This window comes from Falco rusticolus, chromosome 2 (genome assembly GCF_015220075.1).
Source record: "Falco rusticolus isolate bFalRus1 chromosome 2, bFalRus1.pri, whole genome shotgun sequence".
NCBI lineage: Eukaryota > Metazoa > Chordata > Aves > Falconiformes > Falconidae > Falco > Falco rusticolus.
This window is the reverse complement of record NC_051188.1, coordinates 15,281,071-15,301,654: the sequence shown is the minus strand read 5'-3', so window position 1 is coordinate 15,301,654 and position 20,584 is coordinate 15,281,071. Positions and strand designations below refer to the sequence as shown.

At 37.7% G+C, this 20,584-nt stretch overlaps 1 protein-coding gene across 5 annotated transcripts in view; it reads right to left on the bottom strand.

Annotated features, from left to right (window-relative positions):
- Positions 1–20,584, bottom strand: part of YAP1 (Yes1 associated transcriptional regulator) — a 98,816-nt gene that overhangs the window by 26,054 nt on the left and 52,178 nt on the right. For 4 of the 5 annotated variants that reach the window (XM_037376911.1, XM_037376910.1, XM_037376909.1 and 1 more), the window contains exons 3-4: positions 19,016–19,131; positions 10,706–10,819 (exon numbers count right to left, since the gene is read on the bottom strand). In XM_037376911.1, coding sequence (XP_037232808.1) covers positions 10,706–10,819; positions 19,016–19,131 — 230 coding nt within the window. The remainder of the gene's footprint in view (positions 1–10,705; positions 10,820–19,015; positions 19,132–20,584) is intronic. The other variant, XM_037376913.1, reaches the window with a different exon arrangement.

Below are 20,584 nucleotides of genomic sequence, written 5' to 3'. Positions count from 1 at the left end.
AACTGGCTGGATGGTCACACTCAAGGAACTGTGGTTGTGGTCAATGGCTCAGTGTCCAAGTGGACACCAGTGAGGAGTGGCATTCCTCAGGGGCTGGGACTGGGACTGGCACTGCTTAACATTTTGTCAGCAACATGGACATTGGGATCGAGTGTACCCTCAGCAACCTCATGAAGTACAACAAGGCCAAGTGCAAGGTTCTGCACACAAGTCGGGCAATCCCAAGCACATATACATGCTGGGTGGAGAATGGATTGGGAGCAGCCCTGAGGAGGAGGACTTGGGGGTGTTGGTGGATAAGAAGCTCAACATGGCCCAGCAATGTGAGCTTGCAGCCCAGAAAGCCAGCTGTACCCTGAGCTGCACCAAAAGCAGCGTGGCCAGCAGGCTGCAAGAGGTGATTCTCCCCCTCTGCTCTGCTCTCATAGAGACCCCACCTGGAGTACCGCATCCAGCTCTGGGGCCTGCAACACAAGAAGGATGTGAACCTGTTGCAACAAGTCCGGAGGAGGCCACAAAGACGATCAGAGGCTGAAGCACCTCTCTTGTGAAGCCAGGCTGAGAGAGCTGGGGTTGTTCAGCCTGGAGAAGAGAAGGCTCCGGGGAGACCTTACAGCAGCCTGCCAGCGCCTAAAGAGGGCCTACAGGAAAGATGAGGAGGGACATCCCTTTTTACAAGGACACAACTTTTTTACAAACTTTTTACAAGGACATGTAGTGACAGGACAAGGGGGGATAGCTTTAAGAGGAAAGAGGGTGGGTTTAGATGAGATATGAGAAATAAATTCTTTACTGTGAGGGCGGTGAGGCACTGGCACATGTTGCCCAGAGCAGCTGTGGCTGCCCCATCCCTGTCAGTGCTCAAGGCCAGGCTGGATGGGGCTGTGAGCAACCTGGTCTGGTGGGAGGTGTCCCTGCCCGTGGCAGGGGGGGTTGGAACCAGACGATCTTTAAGGTCCCTTCCAACCCAAACCATTCTATGATTCTAAGTATCACTTCCCTAGGTCTCCATTCTACTAACATGTAGCTTTGGAAATAATTTCCTTCTCATGCCAAATTCTTTGCTTTATGTATAGGCATCTTTCTGACAGCTGCTTGCATTATTCCTATTCTCTGATCACAGTTGCTGCTCTTCCCATCTACTGACTTTGCAATTAAAACTGTAAGAAACAAAGCACGTTTGTTGGATGTTTTCCATTTTATTCCCTCATATTAGATCCCTAAAATGCCTTTTAATGCCCATTTTGAAAGTAATGTTTCTAACTAAAATTGTATGTAAAGCAGGAATATCCTAAAATATTTAGAATTCAGCGTATACTTAATTTTCATCAATAAATACTGGGGGGAAATTTAATTATATGATTTAGTAATTCTTCAGAAACCAGGCCTAAAAATCTAGTTTCTGAATTCTTATTCAAGTATCCATTAAAAGGATTTTTCTGAGCATTTTATTATTTCAAGAATGCAAGTGTAAAAGACTTCAAATGGACAGGATTTTAAAGTGTTCTGAGAACAGACCATGGAAATGCTTTTCACATAAGCAAACTATTTTTAACTGTGAAATGAACTACAATTTTGGACATTAAAATAAGACACTACTAAGAGAATTTTACTGTCTTAAAAACATACCCAAGTGAAGAACACTGGAAAAAACCCAACAGTAATAACACTGAATGATTTTCAGCCATCTTGGCTAATTACACAAATGTGCTATCTTCAAGGGAAATGGAAAGAACTTAATTTTCTTTAATTTCCAACACAATATTTAATGAAAAGAGGGAAACACATCTTGCTTCAAGTGACAGGAAAAAACAAAGGGTTTTAAAGTTTTTTTGTTGTTTGTTTGGGGGTTTTGTTTGTTTTGGTTTTGGGTTGTTTTGTGGTTTGTGTTTTTTGTTGTTTTTTTCTTTTTTCTTTTTATTCTCAATTCTCCATTACTTAATGAAGACATGACTGCTGAAATCTGCACTCTAAATGCTTATCAATGTGACCTCAGATAAGCACTATTTATTTTTTTCTGAACCTCATGGGTTTGTGATGATCCTGACAGCACAGTTCTATTTAAGTACATTCAAAGGCAAAGAGATTAATTTTTCTGTCTGAATTCGGACTTATCGTTTTTCTAATGCACCCTGTTCCTTACCTTCCATGGCTATGGAAAGCTTTTAAATAAGGGGCTCTGCACCCACACAGCGGAGCCTGCGAAGACCTCACAGGCAGAAAAGGAACAAACGAGTCTTTGTTTCTAGAAGAGGGGGATTTGAGGGAAGAGGAGGAGGGGCAGACAAGTTAAAAAACACACACAATTTAAGACAATAAAAAAAGATGTTGCCATCCTATAATATGGCTTAACTTCACAATCTGGAGAATAAAGTCAACTGTAATAGCTGCAATATACTTTTCAGAACAGAGAATTAGTGGTCTTCAAATGTTACACATTAAATGTTCCACTGTCTAAACTCAGCAGCAAAACGCCTGTTCTGTACTGTAGCAGATAATACTCGCCAGTTACTGAAAAAAGTTTAGACTGATGTAAAAAAACAACACCCCCAAAACCAAAACAAAAACAAACCAAGAGAGAGAAACAATTACCAGTCATCGGTGCTAAAGGCCAGCAGATTGTTAACAACTCAAACATAAAAGGCTAATTCTCTCCCAAGATCCTATGCCAATTTAAATCACCCCAGGGCACTGACAGTTTGCAGTAACACAGTACCTTTCCCCTATTCAGAATTACATGCAAAGATTGCTGTAGAGCACCCTTAATGATTAACAGACACAGCTGAATGTTTGATGGTTTTTCTTTTGTATTTATCATTTCACTCTTCAAAACTAAAACGAATTTTAATCTGCGAATTTGAAGATGTTATTTATCTGAACAAACAACAACAAAGCAGCTCAGGATCTGAGCATACTATAACCTACTGTTCTTAATAAAAATAATCAATGTTTTCAGTGCGGGAACTGAAAAATTTCCTTTGCAAAGTTGACCATTTTTGTGCATCATTTTTGGCTATGGCCAGGTTTTAAAATGGTGCTAGTTTGCAGCATGCAACAAAGGCAAAAATCCTCTTTGATTAAATTGAAAAGAGCTGTGAAGAAAGAAAAAAGTTCCAGCAGCATTTGAAAGAATGAGTCTTGGAAGTAATAAAAACTTGTTCCAAGTGGCTTTTCTAGAGAGACTTAGTACAGCAGTATGTTGTTTAATCAGGATACAAATCATGTTTCTGGATTGCGTACTTTATAATGCATTGCTATATTACTTTAAGGAAACCCCCATTGCAGTTTCGTAATCCTGCTGTTATAAAGCGACTTAAAAATCATCACAATAAAATATTCCATTGTTTCCAGTCTCCAATTAATCTGAGAATCCTGAAGCTTATTATGGGGGGGGGGGGGGGGGGGAACCTGAAACAGACTGCTCTTCGAACTCATTTTGCTGTCGTAAGTGTACAAACAAACCTTAATGTATTAGGTAAAAAGAAATATTCACACACACCTGAACTGGACTCTTGGTTAAAACAAGATATATCCAATGAAAATACTATCTATTACAGAAGCACATCCAAACTACAGATTGATTACTCTGCATTTATCAATTACTTGTATTCAAATGAAAATAATATTTTCCTTTTTGTTCATCTATCACTATGGCAACCTGCTGATTAGACCATATAAAATCATTTAAACAGTTCTTTGTTTCCTTTGATAAAGCTGCCATTGTTTTAAAAAGTCATTCTGCATCCTAAAATGCAGAGGTGCAACAGCTAGATTGACTGATCACCACTGGATTGACTGATCACCACTAAGACTTGATTGCATCCACAGACAGACTCTTAACACACTGGAAACTACATTGGAATAAAATGCTGTTGCAGTTCTTCATGGATCTAACTTTTCCCCCCCCCCCATAAAAAAAAGCACTTTCACTCAATGTATGCCAGTTTTAGAAGAACTGAAATATTCTGGGCAGCCAGAAAAGCAAATACAAATGAGATTCAGCAGTAATGCAAATAGCTGTAAGAAACTTCTGCTCAGTGCATGCATATGAAACAATACATTTTCCATTCTTTAAAAATAAATCAATTTTAATTTTGGAAGTCTAAACCATTTTTAAAATATCTGACTTTATTTTTAAATTTTCGTACAGAATGGAACTGACAGCAGATTATGAGAAGAAACCTCAATAAATGTTGACTGAGTTTAAACTGTATGTGTTAAACGCTGAAGACTACAGAAAGTGCAGGACTGTGAGCTCATTAAGGCCCCATGTCTGTTCACTGAATATCTGGCAAAAAATATTTAATCAATGTTAGTCCCCATTTTAGACCAAAGTTAACCAGCTGAGAGTCTATGTAAGGGTATTAGTTGCAAACAGTTTCACTGCTTGATCACCACACAACACTTCCTGGGTTAATTAGGCCAAAACATGAAAACTTTTTTTTTTTTTTTTAAATGCAGATTTCTTTTGGTTTATTTGAGGGCAACAAACCCTGTATATACACATGTGCACATCTGCATCTTTTTTTCAATCTCTGTCATAAGCCCATTAGAAATGATTAAACGGAAGTTACAAAATCCAGTAAAAACTACTGTAATTAAAAAGTCAACAGTATCCTGTCAAGAAAGAGCAAAATTGTTTTCTGTATAGAAGAAACAGAAATCATGTTTCAACATGATTGAATTCAAGGAGGAAAAAAGCTGACGCTTCTTTGAATTTTTGATTATATATGATTAGATATAGGGTATATAATTAGTGTGTGTGTATATATATATATATTTAGATTACAGATAACGAATGATGCACTCAAAATGATCCACCTTCAAATTTTAACATAGTATGCTCAGTAACAGATGTGCAAACTGTGGTGTTAGAAGGGTATGGTGAAAAGAATGTCCCTATTAGGAGTACAGTTTTCTTTCACTGCCACAGCTGTTCTAGCACAAGAGTGGAAGTACGCATTATTTCTACTGGCATAAAGACACCATTACCCAAAAATCACCTTTCTCAAACAGGATTAAATTATTCTAAAAAGAAAACAAACCCCAAAACAGGTATCAACTTACATAAACATACTGCCCTAACATATCTTGAATGAAAGCAGGGGTTTTTTTCCCTCTTTTTATTAGTATATGTATATTCTACATAAAGTAGATAACTGCATTCTTACGCAATACTTGTGGAAAGATTTACCACTTTCTTCAGTGAACTCTGTTCAGTAAAGAGGTGTAACTACTTACTGCTTTAGAGCAAAACAAGATTTTACTTTCTGATGCAGCGATGAACTAATAAGCATTTATTGTCACTACCACAAGGGCAGCATGCTTACCAGTGAAATTTCATATGTCTGTCAATATTCGCAACAAGTTCACTTTGACTCAAGTCATTGGTTCACTGAAAACTGGTGCTGTTCCATCTGTACACATTCTCTGACACACATACCAAAATACAGAGGCCTCTTCCCCATTCTAAACGATCTCCTGAAATTGTTCTGGAAAACAGAGACAGGGAAGTGAAATATCTAATACCACTAGACCTTTCAGATGAGTCCAATCCACTTTGTTTTGGAGAGCATGTAAAGAGGGTATGACATTGCATTTGCAGATCAAAACAGACTGTGGCTCATGCTCTGCTTTTGTGCAAAAATGGAAGGCAGATCTGAAACACCATTGTGACCAGACATAAGGTCTGGGCTTTTTTTCGACCAGACAAAGGCCAAAAGCAAGTTTTCCAGTCTAGAGTTCTAGTTCTATCTTGTGCACAGATCTGCCTCTGGCAGAGCTCCTACAAACTAACTTGAAAAAACACATATTAAACAAAGTGCTAGACAGGTAAGGGACAGGAAAGCAACACTATAGAAAACTTCCTTTTAATTTCCAGTACTTAAAGGTCAGCCAATGCACTGAAGCTTAAGCTTTTAAGTAGCTTTTAAGTGTAATTCAAGTTTGTTGTGTGGTTGGTTTTTGTTTTCATTTGTTTGTTTGTTTGTTTTTTTAAATGGAAATGATAAATATATATTTCAATGAAATCTACAGGTGCATTTTACTTCAGTATTTCTGAACAAGCCTTTTTCATTGTTTCAAAGGTATCGTGTTCTTACATTACAAAAAAAGAGAGCAGAAAACCCTGATGTGCATTCTCCACATTTCTATAGTTACCATCACCTTTATTCCTTTTCCTACTTCTGCAGTTCAAGCAGCTACTATACACAGAGCCCCTATGACACTTTCTGTAACGATATTAAACTGTCTTTCCTTGTCTGTCCCACCTCCCCAATTCATACAGAACTTCGAAAAAACATTACCATAATCTCTAAGTGAGAGTGATAAAAATAAATTAGTGGCAATGATTTCAACCTGAGGTCACATCTTTTGCTTCATACTCCCCCACGGCAGCTCCAACATTTGAAAGAACAGAAGGAAAAAGACTGGCCATGGCTAACACTGGTATGATCACTAGTCACAAACCTATAAAACTTCAGTCTGGAATACAGTAATACAAAAACTGAAACAGTAACTTGTTTTACTCCAATTCCTGCAGATAAAATTGTCTGACTACTCTAATGGAGTACTACTTTTGAACAGAAGACTTAACATTAACCCAACAGACACACACAAATCAACTGCCAGTTTCTAGTATTTTCCCAGTTGAAGTTCACCATCCCATCTTCGAATTTAACAAATTAAGTATCCTCAAAAAGCCAATTATTTTAAGTTGCATTTCAAAACCAAGTCCTATCATCTGCAAACTTAAATAACAGTTAAATTCCCTTAAATGGTATTTGATACAAAAGCCAATTCTCGGAAACTTACAGCAATAAAGTTGAATGAATCCAAAATTCAACTGGTTCTAGGAAATTTAGTTTTATAGAAAAAGCAGATGTTGTTTTACTTTACCAGCTCCAGCCACTCAGAAAGCATAGCTGACCTGTTTCCTACCCAGATGTTCTTTGACTGTCAAGAAAACATTAACTTATCTGGAAGGCTTAAGAAAAACAGCAAGATCTGTGAAGAATGACCAATGGACAACAGCAGAAGCTAGTAAAAGGCAATACAGTCCAAAACACAAGCTCAACCTGACAGTCCAATTACCCTAAAGAAATAACCTTCTAAATGAAAAAACAATTTGAAAATTTGAAGCCCCTTACTACAAGGCCTGCAAAGGCACTGAGAAGGCACAACAGCATGTTTGTAACAGACGCTCCACTAGTCAAGAATCCTGCTGACACAGGCTTAAGGACCCCCTGGCCCCCCCATCCCCATTCCCTTGATCTCGTGTCATCTTTTGTGATTGCCTGGCATGAGAAGACCCTCCTTTCATACTCAGTTCTTTCCTAGATTTTAAAGTTTGTGAATTGTCCCAACACAAAACTGTTCTAAAGTCAAATTCATAGACTTGGAGGATCAACATCTGAGCCACAAGACCTCAGTGCCGTTTAAGTGGTGTAGCTGAAGACCTCAAACCCACTTCAAAGATGTTAGATCTGAGTCTTGAAAGAAAGTTCTTATCTTCAACTAGGAGCACTCAGATTTTAGACTCAGCCTACCCCACAGCCAGGTATTCTGACTGGGACTCTTATCTGATGCATTAGTCTTAAAAGTCTGCTCCAAGAAAGAATCCGTGTAACTGCATCCTTTTATTTTCTGTTTGAAAGCATGAATGCAATACCCAAATTCCCCTTACCAAGTAAGTCAGTAGGTGTGTCTGCCTAAAACAATTTTCAAACTGATCCTCCTTTCTCTCTCTTTTCTGGCTGCACTAATGGAAAATTCCCAGTACCACTTAAAAAAAAAGAAAAAAAAGAAAAAAAAAAAAGAAAAGGTATATGCACACCTACTAGAGAAAATACAGATGAATGTGAAGCTTCCATCTGATGAGGTGATGAGGAACATACAGAAACATAAGGGCTGTCTAGTTGGAAGTTGGGAATTCAAAAGCAATAAGGGCAAAGAGTTTTAAACCTTCTGTTTCTGAATACCGGAACAGAAGAGTATGTTTGCACATACCATTCAATAGCTTTACTGTTTTCAGTGGTTCTTCAGATTGGTGAAAGCGGCACTATCAAGGAAGAAATTAATTTCTTCTTCATTTTCAATCAACATTAGTATCACAGTAATAATCCAAAGCTTCAACATGACAAAGATGAATTCATCTAGGATTGCTTCTGAAAGTGTTAGTAGTCAAAAAACAGTGAAATCCAAGCCCTTATATTAAAAAAAACAGTGACAGAAAAGAGTATGATGACCCTCAGGGGGTAAAAAAACCCAACAGGATTTTCAACCTATATTAAGCACAGAGAGGTAAACTTCTGAGTCATTCACATGCTATTTAGGGTCACAGCACAGATTTGTTGAGGATCTCCACATGATAAATAAATGCAAGGCTCAGTAAGTTAGCTCTGTCAAACAGATCTTTTTCTTCTTTACTGGAGTGACTGAAGGAGGTCACAAGTGAAAAAGCAACAGGAATAAGATTTTGTATTTTCTTGGCTCAAATGATAAAAACATAAACCACAATACAATGTGTACAACTTCAGATTTCAAGGAAAACTCCTTCAAGCTCAACAGCAGCTAGCAGCTTGTCTCTATTTGCCGTCACTCTAGATCAGAAGAGCCCACATGCTTTTTTTTTTTTTTTTTACTTTTTTCCATTTTTTTTTTTTTTTTTTTTTTCTTTCCTGCCCCTTTCAGTTACACTTGAGCTCTTTGACTGAAAAGGTCTGGAACAGATTAAAAGTCCGACCACAAAATAAAGAGCCTTGGCATGTACTCAAGCCTGTCTGGGATACACATACACAGTGGGCCCAAAAAGGGAAGCTATGCAGCAAGAAACCCTTATGCAGTCTTTTGGACATTTCTAACTTGTTTCAGTTTAACTGCACAGCATCAACATTCGATGGAGTTTCAGTATGTACAAGACAAGTTGCTTTTGCCCTTACAGTTAGACCATACTATTTACAGGAGTGCAAAATAGTTCTGAGAAACAAGATTCATCTCATTCAAAACCTCTGTCAATTAAAGCCTTTTCCACACTCCTTTTTAATTCCAGCTCATCATTGGAAACTATAAAGTAATACAAAGAAAAGAAAAATACACACCCTGCAAGATTACTTAAGTAAATATAATTGACTTGCCTCTTTTAACTGCAAAAGGCAACACTGATTTTCAAAATGACTGCTTCCTTTTCAGCCTTATTCACATATTAAGTAATTATGAAGTTGCAAATTACCCACACACTGCTCTTACAACAGGCAAACAGGTCTGCAACTCTGGCTGGTGTTAAAGCCAGCATGGACATTTGCCAAAGCTGACAACCTTCAATACACGCCCCACCTTTAGGCTCAAGTTGCACAGTGGTTCAACCTGTCTACAAACTGGTGAGCAGTTCATAAACAAAGTGTGACAATCTGGTGTTCTCCATAAGAGCAAACGGATGTTTAAAGTAAGCACTCAAGCCCACACAACAAAAAAGCTAAAATTTCTAACAGCCATTTCGGAAAAACAAAACAGAACAGCGAGGAGTTTTGCAGCTCTGTGTTTATATGGCATTCATGGAGTTAATGCCTCTCCCAAAAGGGGCCCACAGTTGTTGTTAGGTCAACCCCTGTAAAGCTTCAAAGGCTTTGTATCCCCTCAGCCTGACCTACTCAGTGATCTGCACACTGTTTTCATTTAGTTGCACCGAGTCCAAAACTAAAGCCTGAAAACCACAATGATCTCTTCTTTTTTTTTTTTACCCCTACTGTTTTTTCCATGGCTCTGGAAAAATAACCAAAATCCAAAGGAGTTGAAAATAGTAAGTTATCGGGAAAACAAATCAAGGGCAAATGAATACAGCTAATAACACTCACACACACAAGTCATGGCTTTATACAAAAATTAAAGTTGTAGTACCACCTTAAATGCATCAGAACAATCACTTGGACAATCTGAGAATCTAGTTCAGAGTCTGTTAGTATTACATGCTATTGCTATTCATAGTCATCAGTGCCAATATTTTATCAAAATGTTTGCAGCTCTGCTCTTCATATAGATCAAAAACATTACAAAAAATGAGGTATCAATTCTATTTTGTTGAATTTTTACATCTAGACCTTGTGATCCCTAATTTAAGTTACTATTACTAGTTCCAATATTACAGTCTTTACCCCACAAAAAGATGATTAAAATAGAAACAGCAAAACTAGTAATTTCTCTCCATATTGTTTAAAACAGAAAGTTTTGTCATGATCATCACTGTGACAAGCTGGAATTATAAGCTGGTATATGTTTCAAGTGTATTTGAACAGCATAAATTATTATTTGACAATGCCCTCTTTAAGATAGCGCAAAGGAAAGCAAATATTTGTTTAGGAGTTAAAAGATTTTTCTGCGGTAAAGTTTTGCAATTTTAAAGGGAAGAGTGAGCTTGGCTGAAACTGTCTCTAGGTAAGTAATTTCTGAATGCCACCAATTTTGGGAACTGTATGGATCATATGGCAAAACACCAATCCCTAGAATTAGATACTTTGGTGACATAGACTCCTAAAGGGTATATGTTATCCTTTAAATCTTTTTTTTTTTTTTTTAATAATGATTTAAATAAGATCTGTATAATTAAAATATATTTTAATCGTACTATAAAAAGTTTTCAAAATATGCCTGCAAAATTAAAGCTGAGTGAACTGAAGCAGATCAAAAATTCTGAAGTGAGATGAACTTTTACCAAAGCGTGGGTCAAGCCTTGGGTCTAGCCAAGATGTGGTCTTGTTCTTATGGTTTATGTAGTAAATTTCTCCATCCTGGGTCATAGCTTGTTCCCATCCATCGGGGAGTGGGCCTGCAATATAGAAGGAAGGAGTTGATGGCGGGCTCTTGTTTGCTCCAGCTGAAATTGATCTAAAAAAAATTCCAACATTTTACATATATAACAGTACATGAAACAGAAGAGTTTCAAGCTCGTCTAACATTTCTGGGATAAGGGCAAAGAAGTGGTGGGTGGAAAATCAAAGAACAGAAAACACTTCTATCATTTTGATTTAGGATTTGGAGTTTAATTTTATAACTCATTTGCATCCTTTCATATGCTTTTGACACTCCCTTTTGCTATAGCATTACAGTACAAAACCAGCAATAAGTCAAGCCTGCCAGAATGAAACCAGCATAAGCACCAGGAAAAAGAACAAGCATAGAGATATTCTACCTCTCATGGGAAAGCTCATTTACTGATTAAGGCCCAGCAGCAGCAACAAGGTAACACTGATGAGAACCTGAATTATTCCTCTACCTTTAACAAACAATTAAAAAAAAAAAAGTGTCAAAACCGATTTTCTGTTTACCTCACACCATAACTTTCTGTGAAAGCATTAAAGGCTTAAGCAAGCAAAAACACAAACCTGAAGCACAGGAGGCAAACAAGCAATGAAAAAGCAGAGCTAAGAAAACACCAGGAGCAGACACAGAGACACAGTGCTATGCACAGCAGTGCTACACCTCTACGAGCAGGAAGGCACAGGCAGGGAAACCTGCATTGAGGAAACACTAAAAGGGAGGCAGGTGATGGTGTTCTGGAGCCCATAGCTAATGTCTGAACAGTCTTGAGGTGTGTTACCCTTATGCTCCAAACAGCAGCTTTCAAGAAACCACCTTTCATCATTATACAGTTCAGAAATCACTCATTCCCATCTCCATATGATCATGTACATTCATCTGTATTCTGCTTAGACTGAAAACTACTCTTAAAGTTATACTCATCTCATCTTATTTGGCATTTATAAACGTATGGTTTCGAATACTTATACCCCCATAGATACAGACTTTTACAAATATCTAAATTAGATACAGGAATACCCTGCTTGTATTTCTTTAGATTTAAGTACAATCCTAAGGTGATACATCAGAAGATCCATTACAAATGTGAAGAACGTAAAAGAAATTAGAACAGGACCTGCTGCAGGAAGCCATCCTATCTCAACCTTTTTTTCCACTCTTCTTCAGTGTAATACAGTAATACACTAGCAAAAGCGACCTGGCTGTTGGACTAACAGACTATCCTGTATAATGTAAATTACATTAGGTATGCACATACATCACAATTTCACACATGAGATTCAGATACACACACAAAAATATGTTGTGTGTGTATCTGATAAATGCCTAAGTGCCTGAACTACATTAGCTCTTTGCTTGTCATTTCGTCCTAAAGTCACGCTCCTGTTGAAGAATTCATCGTCTAACGCTGGGTGGTGGGGTGGGGTGATAAATTTGTTTATTTAATCTCAAAAGATGTAAAACCATCAGTTGATTGCATTCCAGTAATATCCCAAGGCATGACCTAGACAAGAATTTCTTACTCTGGTCTTGCAAATCCACTGCAAACTACATTTCTAATTTAAACTCTTTCACTTTGGCTCTGGAAACTATGCCTTTCTCTAGGAACCTCACCACTCCACCATTAGAGATACAGCTTTTTGAGCGAGGAAAAACAGTATCTAACCATTGGGCATTTTCTTCCCACCCTTAACACTCACAAGCTTTAAATGTTGCACACAAGTCACAAGAGTACTTCAGCTTTTACCAGAGGCTTATGAATAGAGCAGGCAAGAGTGACAACACTGCAAAATGTTCATAAATCCTAATACATTCACAGTACAACAGCACTTCAATGCGGAATTGAAAGATCAACTGCAAAGAACCCTCTACTTTGTTAACCATACCCAAAGACCAGCCAGCTAATCAGTGAGATGCCATTTTATAAAACTGGGGCACAGGGACACAGTGACAAGCCCCACATCATCCCAGTGCAGAAGCCAGTGAAGAACCAACAATGTTCCCTGACCGCTAAGCCAACACACTGGTCGTGTGGGCAGATCTTCTTGCTACCATTCCCCTCAGAGTCCTTCTAAGCCACATATCCCTTGGAGATGAAACTCAGCAAGAAATTCTCTTTTGAACTGCAAAGCCAAAAAATGCAGCTGGCTCTAGGAAAAACAAAACTAGCCTTGGGGTGGCAGTCCTGCTGAACACTGAGTAAAGTATATACTGGTCCAGCATGTCCCTTTATAGTAAATGAGAACAAAATGCCTTTGAAGCAGGATGTCAGGAGCTGATCAGTCCACCTACTTGGTGGAACAATACTGCTTATGAGATTCAGTGATCTAATGAGTACTAGCTTACCAGAAGATTCTCTTTCTAAATAAAATGCACAGCTGTGGACAAGATAGGAAAGATCTGTCTGCTCACCTGGTTGTCACAGTAGGAAGTCTTCCTTGCTAAGTGCCATCAACAGCTGCAGAAACAGAACTTTTTTCTCTAAAAACTTTTGGCATTAATCATGATGTTGCTTTCTTCTTTGGCCAGTAAACTGCTCTCCTGTTTCTGCTGTCATCTCTACATGTTGAAATGTGCAAAAACTGATTAGTACTGCTTTCTGTAATTCCTATTCTGTTTTGTGAGCAGTTGTGAAACCAGAAGACTGTCAAGTCTGATTTTGTAACTGGCTGCTGACAAACTTTGTGTTAGAGGCAAGTAACAGAGGAAAAATGGAAAACCATGGTGAAGAATATCAGATGCATTCAACTCAGAGCATCTAGAAAAATTCCTGTGCAATTACATGTCCCTTTTCCTTCAAAAGGCGGCTGAATAGGGACAGAACTTCCAGTACTAGTTTATAAGTGATTTAACTTATCTAAGTTCTATATTACTGCTCTTCAGACCTTCTCATTAAAATTTCCAGTTACTGCAGCCCATGTTGTACAAAACCAGTCATGCTGGGTCTAACCGAAAGTCCATTTAGCCCAAGCACCTAGCCTGGGGTGATGGACGGATCTTACTGCTGCAAGTAGTCTGTTTAGTGACTGTCACATTCTATAAACTTCAAAATAAAGCACTGAATACACACAGAGACCCCAAAAGTATAGTGGTTATGAATAGTCACTTGGCCTCCAAGTACCTCAGGTGATTTCTAGAGCCAGATTCTGTCTACTCTAGGTGGCAAAGGATCTCTCTTTCACGTACTTTTCCAGTCTTCTCTTGAACTTCTGTAGACGTTTAGCACCAACAATATAATGTCCCTGTGGCATGGTCTCCTACTAGTCCTGTTTGGTGCCTCCTAGGTCAACTGAACACAATCACAACCATAAGCTTACAATTCTATGAAATTATGTGCAGAGGGAGAGACAACCCTTCTAGGGAACTCACCATTTACTGTGGTACTTTTAGAGACAAGGTTATCCAAAAATTAGATTTGAATTTCCAAATGTAAGCCATCCTTATAGAACTACTGATAAGGCATACCTCTGTAACTAAATATTTATGTAATAGTGTAACTTAACATAAATACATGTAATTTTAAAATTCTTTGTGCATGTCTCTGGTTTTTTGGTGCATGTCTTCATTTTTGGTGAGTTTTTACTTTATCATACATCATGAAACGCAGATCTTGAACGCAAAGCAGAGCTTGCTGCTGGCAGACAGAAAGCAACAGGAAGAGTAACAAAAGCAAAAATGTAGTAGAGATCCAAGCTATGCTCGGATGCAAAGTAAATCTTGCAAGTCCCTACATTTGCTGATATTTAGTTGTAAAATAAATGTAAATAAAACTGTATTTTAACAAAAGGTTCATGCATATTAGAGAGCACCTGTATCTAGGTATTATAAGAATATGCATGGACAACCTAGGAACTGCAACACCTATGTTCAATAGCAGGAATCATCTTCACCTAATACAAACACTGATCTCCAAGAACCTTCCTGATCATTCTAATAGTTGAAATTTTTTGCTTTAATTGCTGTCACTGTGATTCCAAAGTTTTTTAAAATTATGTCAAAGTCTACAAAATTTACCTAAAGTCCACCTTTATTCTGTCAAATCAGTAAAACTTACAAAAAAGCACTATTACAAAAGGGGCACTCTTTGCAGATGAAGAAAGAAATTAACATTACTGTCATGCAGACACTTAGGAACTCAAGTTTCATAACAGATCATATGTAGTGTTGACTGTACACAAAGCAGAATTTGTAGTAGGACTGGTTGCATAGAAGAGAAATCTGCAACTGAAGTCAGCCAGAATCTAAGAGAAGAGCCAGAACTTGTTTTAGTCATTGGCGTATTCTTCCCTACCCTCTCATCACCCGGGGGTGGGTGGGAAAAAAACCTCAAGAGTTACGAATCAGTGTCCATTTTCCTACCAGCCTTCAAGATGGCACTACAGCCCTACCCTAAGCGGCAACGGAATTACACTGGCTCTGCAAACTTTAACTGGGAAGCCCAATTCAAAACTGCAATGTAAGAGTGAAAACAAAAAGACAAAGAGAGGTAATCTGCCCCAAAGGTAATTATCTAATGTCTATGTGCAAGGAGAAGAGGCTAAAGTAAGCAGTGCTGTCAAGCATGATTCAGGCAGTAAAAGTATCTGAAGAATGGAAGTTTATAAGTACAAGTATTATCCCATCTTTGCTACATCAACTGTAATTGTACAGGAAACAGGCACTGTTTACTTTCAAATTTATAACTTTACCTCAGTAAGAAATTTATAGGAGGGGCTCCTCAGAAGAACAACATACCAATATTACTTTTTTTTTTAAATCAAGACAGAAGAACATGCTTTCTCCTGTGATAACTTTCTGGGGAAAATGGTTAGTAACACATACACACACAAATCTGAACAGTCAAGACTAATTTTTATATACATGTTGCCTATTTCTAAGTAACAGGCTCATTTTCTTCCATTATTGATGTGAAGGTGCAATCCTATTTCACAGGAGATTAACCAACAAATACCATCTAAAAAAGCACTATGTTTCTCTGCATACATATGGCCAAAACCATTTTAATGTAATGAGCTATGTTCAGCAAGACTAAGACAGAAAATATCAAAGAACCAAAACAAGCAGGAAAAAAATTCCTCACTTTCCACATACTGATGCCCCCCACTAACTAACACTCACAAAATAGTTCATTCAGAAAATCATGCCAGGAACATATGAAGTTGGTTCAGATGCCCATTAATTTCCTTAAAGAAACATAATTTACAGCAAGATACCTGGATTCTTATCCAGACTTAGCTGCCTCAAGAAGTGGGATTTCCTAAGAAAAACAACATAAAAATCTTAACCTCATGCTAAACTACATCTTCCCTGTTTTTATTTTAAACATCTTTTGACTTGCCTTCACCCTTACCACACGTTCTAGTTTTGCTTTCTTCTCATTTTCCCTGAGCTCCACTTACCCTATTTATCCAGAAAAGACAACACGTTTATGTTCAATATGCAGAGCAGCTTTCTGAGTTCTGTTCTGTCTCTCCTTCTTCTGTTTGTTTTCCTGTTGTTAATTCTAGCTAATTGCTAGAATTCTAATTCTGGCTAAATAGCTAACGCTTCTAATGGCTTTCAAGACAGCTCCTAACAATCTTCTCTCTAATATTTTATTACAGTGACTTTACTCACAAGCTCCTGTAGCAGTCTGTAATTAAATATACTAGAACCTGGACAGTAACTTCTGATTAAGAATACAATTAATAAGCGCTACACACAGATGAATCATACAGAAAGGAAAGCATTCTCCCTTGTGGCATTGTGGACATTTTTTTGCAATGCAGTGACCTCCAGCTGCCACAATACTTACACTTGGTTTTCCCAGTATCTTTCATGAAAGGCTCTCAAAGCACTAGGGCATGTTTCACTGCCAGCAATATTTCATAACAGGAAACTTCTGTCTTAACGGTCTCAACTTTATTTCCCAGTTCTTGAAGATGAACATCCAAATTAGAACATTAAGTAGTCTTATATTTATGACGTTAGCACTTGGATTTAAGTTCCACTGTGCTGAAGTGGTACATAGTTACTTGATTTTTCCACTTCTCTCAGAGATTCTTTACAAGGCCACCAAGGAAGCACAAGTTACCATGAACTTGTTAGTAATAAGTAACAGAACCAGATACGAGTAATATTAGTATTACAGATATTAGTAAATACAAATACACAGTCATAATTTAAAGTTAGTACATAAAGATTTTCCAAATCTTATATCAGAAACTGAATCATATCCAATAAATGCAGGTTCAGTATTATTTAATTCAAAACAGACTTCTGTTAAATGAAAGTAGGTGCATCCAAAAAGCCAGTTCCAAGGCATACTACCTCAACTGATTTAGGCTTAAAAAAAAGCAATGCCATGTAAACACATAACTCATCATACACAGCAGTTCTGATTTCTTCATGCACTTTATCAAAATCAGAGCACTGGAGAAAAAAAAAAGCTTTGCAAGATTTTCAGCTCACATTCAATATGGTATCACCTGTGAAATTAAAAATAAATGTTCAATGAACTTGTATTCAAAAAGTGCTTTCTCAAGTCACAAGACAACCCACTTAAATGTCTTAACTCTTCTTTATTGCATGAGCAACAGTATATTCAGGATCACTTGCTCACGCACACCAGTCAATTACATGTAAATTCTTAATTTTCTTCTAAAAATAATCCTTGTGTACTGATTGCTAGATTCTCTTCTAGATTTTTACCCCTTTATAACTACCCAGTTTTGGTGGGGGTTTTTTGCTAAGGACCCTTGATTTCTTTCTAAGTACATAAAGTGAATCCTACTTCACTATCAATATTTTTTCCTGTTAATTCTTGGCACAACGGAAGGTTTGAGGCGTTATCTTAAAACACAGACTTTATGTCAATATTCAAACAGCAAGTATCTAGTTTTAGCACAAGTGAGATAAGCCAAAAGGCAAGACAGACCAAGGGAATTACTTCCTTTCTCCTGTTCTCTGTTCTTCAGAACTGTCCCTGCAAAAACATGTCTTCTCTATTGCTGCAGGTTTCTTGGGATATATTTACACAACAAAATAATCACAGATATTGTATTTTCACATCGAAGCCTGAAACCTTAATTGCTCTGAATTGTGACTTCCTGAACTTGAACAGGACTCTCATTTGTTTCAGGATAATCCAACCTCTTGGCCCAGCCGGCAAAAACTTTGATTAGCTTCCCCTCTAATACTCATTCATGAACAGCACAGTTTGGTCACGCCTGCTCATCTTTTGGTATTGTCTGCAGCATATGAATTGCAGCATGAAACAAAGCTGTCTAAATGGACAGCAAAAAGCAGCCAGAGAATAACCTTCATGAAATACAGGAATAGCAGACGTACACAAAAAACAATGACACTGTGAGAAAATAAATAAAACATGAACCTCAGCGACAGACAGAAGGTGACAAAGCATAGGGAAGACTGCAGCAGTCAAACTAGCATGGCACCAAATTTATCTGCTTGCTCTCTGCATCATCGGAACAAGAGAGCTCTAAAAACATACAGCTCGTAATATGCAGAATTATAGCAAGAACAAGCACACTTTACTGCTGTCCAGTGATGTCCCCCCACAGGCTAGCTGAAAAAAATTCTGTATTCCATGAAAAGACATCAGACTTTGTCAGCTAGAGGAATAATCATCATGATACAGGACTCTGGAAATGATAGGAAAATAAGAGGAAAATCAAAATTCCTCTGCTTCTAAACAACATTTCCAGGTGTTTCGATGTTCATTCCAGGTGTTCATTTAGGGGAGACAGGAAAAAATGAGATGTTCATAACAAATGAATGGGAGTATACGAAGTCTATAAGTGAGCAAGGGGAGGCAGAAGAACACTGCCAAAGTACTATAGCTTTAATGTAAACTGAAACTCATTTAATGGAAATACTGGTCTTCATCAGTTTAACAGCATTTTCAGTCAGAATAAATTAGCAAAAATTCTGCTTCTTTAAATGTTTGAATTTTCCATTTGAAAAAAATAAAACCACAAACCAAAGAACTACTGGTTACTTTCTGTTGACATCACAAATATTATACGAATTCTCTTACCTCAAGTATCAGCCTCTTGCTTGGCACACCAGGCATCACCAAATTTAAAGTTTAAAACCAGAATAGCTAGAAGGACAACTGTGAGATTTGGACTCCCTTCACCCCAACTAAATTGCTAGTAGTAACTTCATTTGTATGACCTTTTTCATAAATACAAATTTTGCTTACCTGATGCTGAGTTCATGATGTTCTGCTGCACAGAAGGACTGGTGGGAGCTGTAACATTCATCTGGGAAAGCATGGCCTTCCTAGGATCTTGCCATGTTGTTGTTTGATCAATGTGACTAAGACAAAAAAACCCCAAGAGTTAGGACAGTCACGCATTGACAACAATGACCTGCTAGCACAGAAAGTTTAACAAAAGATTAAGCCTGCCAACAACACCTATATTCAAAACCAAGCAAGAACTGTTTGGATTCTTTCCAAGCATCACAGTATGTCAGATTCTCAAACCCTTACTCTGGCTGCCACACTTCCCCAACAAAGAGCTGGAGCCATCAGACCTAGAGCAATGGTGAGACAAGGCTCAACACGAATATCATAATCTAGCTTGTCATACCATAACTAGATGTTGTACCCTTGAACTGAACATTCTCTTCCTTTTCTTGCTGATTAGTTACTTGTACTTTTTAAATGTGAATTCAGAGTCTTTAAAAGCAAGCTAGTTATGTCTGGAATCTCAAGCACAGTGGTATGATGAGTTCATATTCAGTGCCTATGGAGTTGCTATGAACTGACTAGTGAGTAATCATTAGTCTTCCCAAACTTTCTGTGCACAGACCACATCCTCAGATTATTTGATGGACTATTCCCTTCACCACTGAACAATCTCTGCATGGTAATTTAAGTAACCAGTCACATTAGAGCAGTAATATGAAAGTGATGTGCAGCTGCCTTTCAACTTCATGTGAAAAGATGAGGACAGCCAGACTGTCAAGCAACTCAACTAGCCCTCTGCAGAACCTGATTCCAAACATTCGGAAGCTTAGATTTATGAGGTTTGGGGAAAAAAATAAAAATTAAAAAAAAAAAAGGAAAGTACATTCAGCACTGTCATACACAAAGGTATTCAATTCAATGGGAATATAAAAGCTTAATTAATGAATGATTGCTTCACCTTTTGAGTATTTGATTAGCATGTTTTGCTAATTAATAACAAATGCAGGCTATTCATAACAAGCACCAATATTATCTTGATGCCGTCAAGCAACACTGCTCCAAGAAGTACATGTGGACAAAAATGAAACTACTAATACACACTGAGCATTGACAACAAAGCTTGGTATTGATTCATTTAGAATGCGTATCAATTAAAACTCATATTATTATCAAGTGGAATCCAAGGCATTACATGGAATGCCCATTTTCATACTTCTGCAAAACCACATTTAAATCTGCAATATGAATTCTGTTGGTGATCTGAGTTCAAAACTAGGTACTGCCAACTCTCTGCTTTGCACCCACGCCTGTCATTGTGTTTTGTATGTGTCTTGGTGGATCAATGTGTATTGGTACTGAACTATCAATCAGGCTGTAAACTTTCCATCTTTTTGTTGGGATTAAATAATAAATGTGTGGTAACTGTTCCCAATTCACAGCTTCTCTTATTTAAAATATAATCAAGTTTAGGAGCTGGAACTGTATTACTTTAAACATTCTAAAGGGATAAATAATTCAGACCTGTCACTTCAACACTAGCATCTTTGCGGACACTGACACCTTGTCACCCTGCTCTCC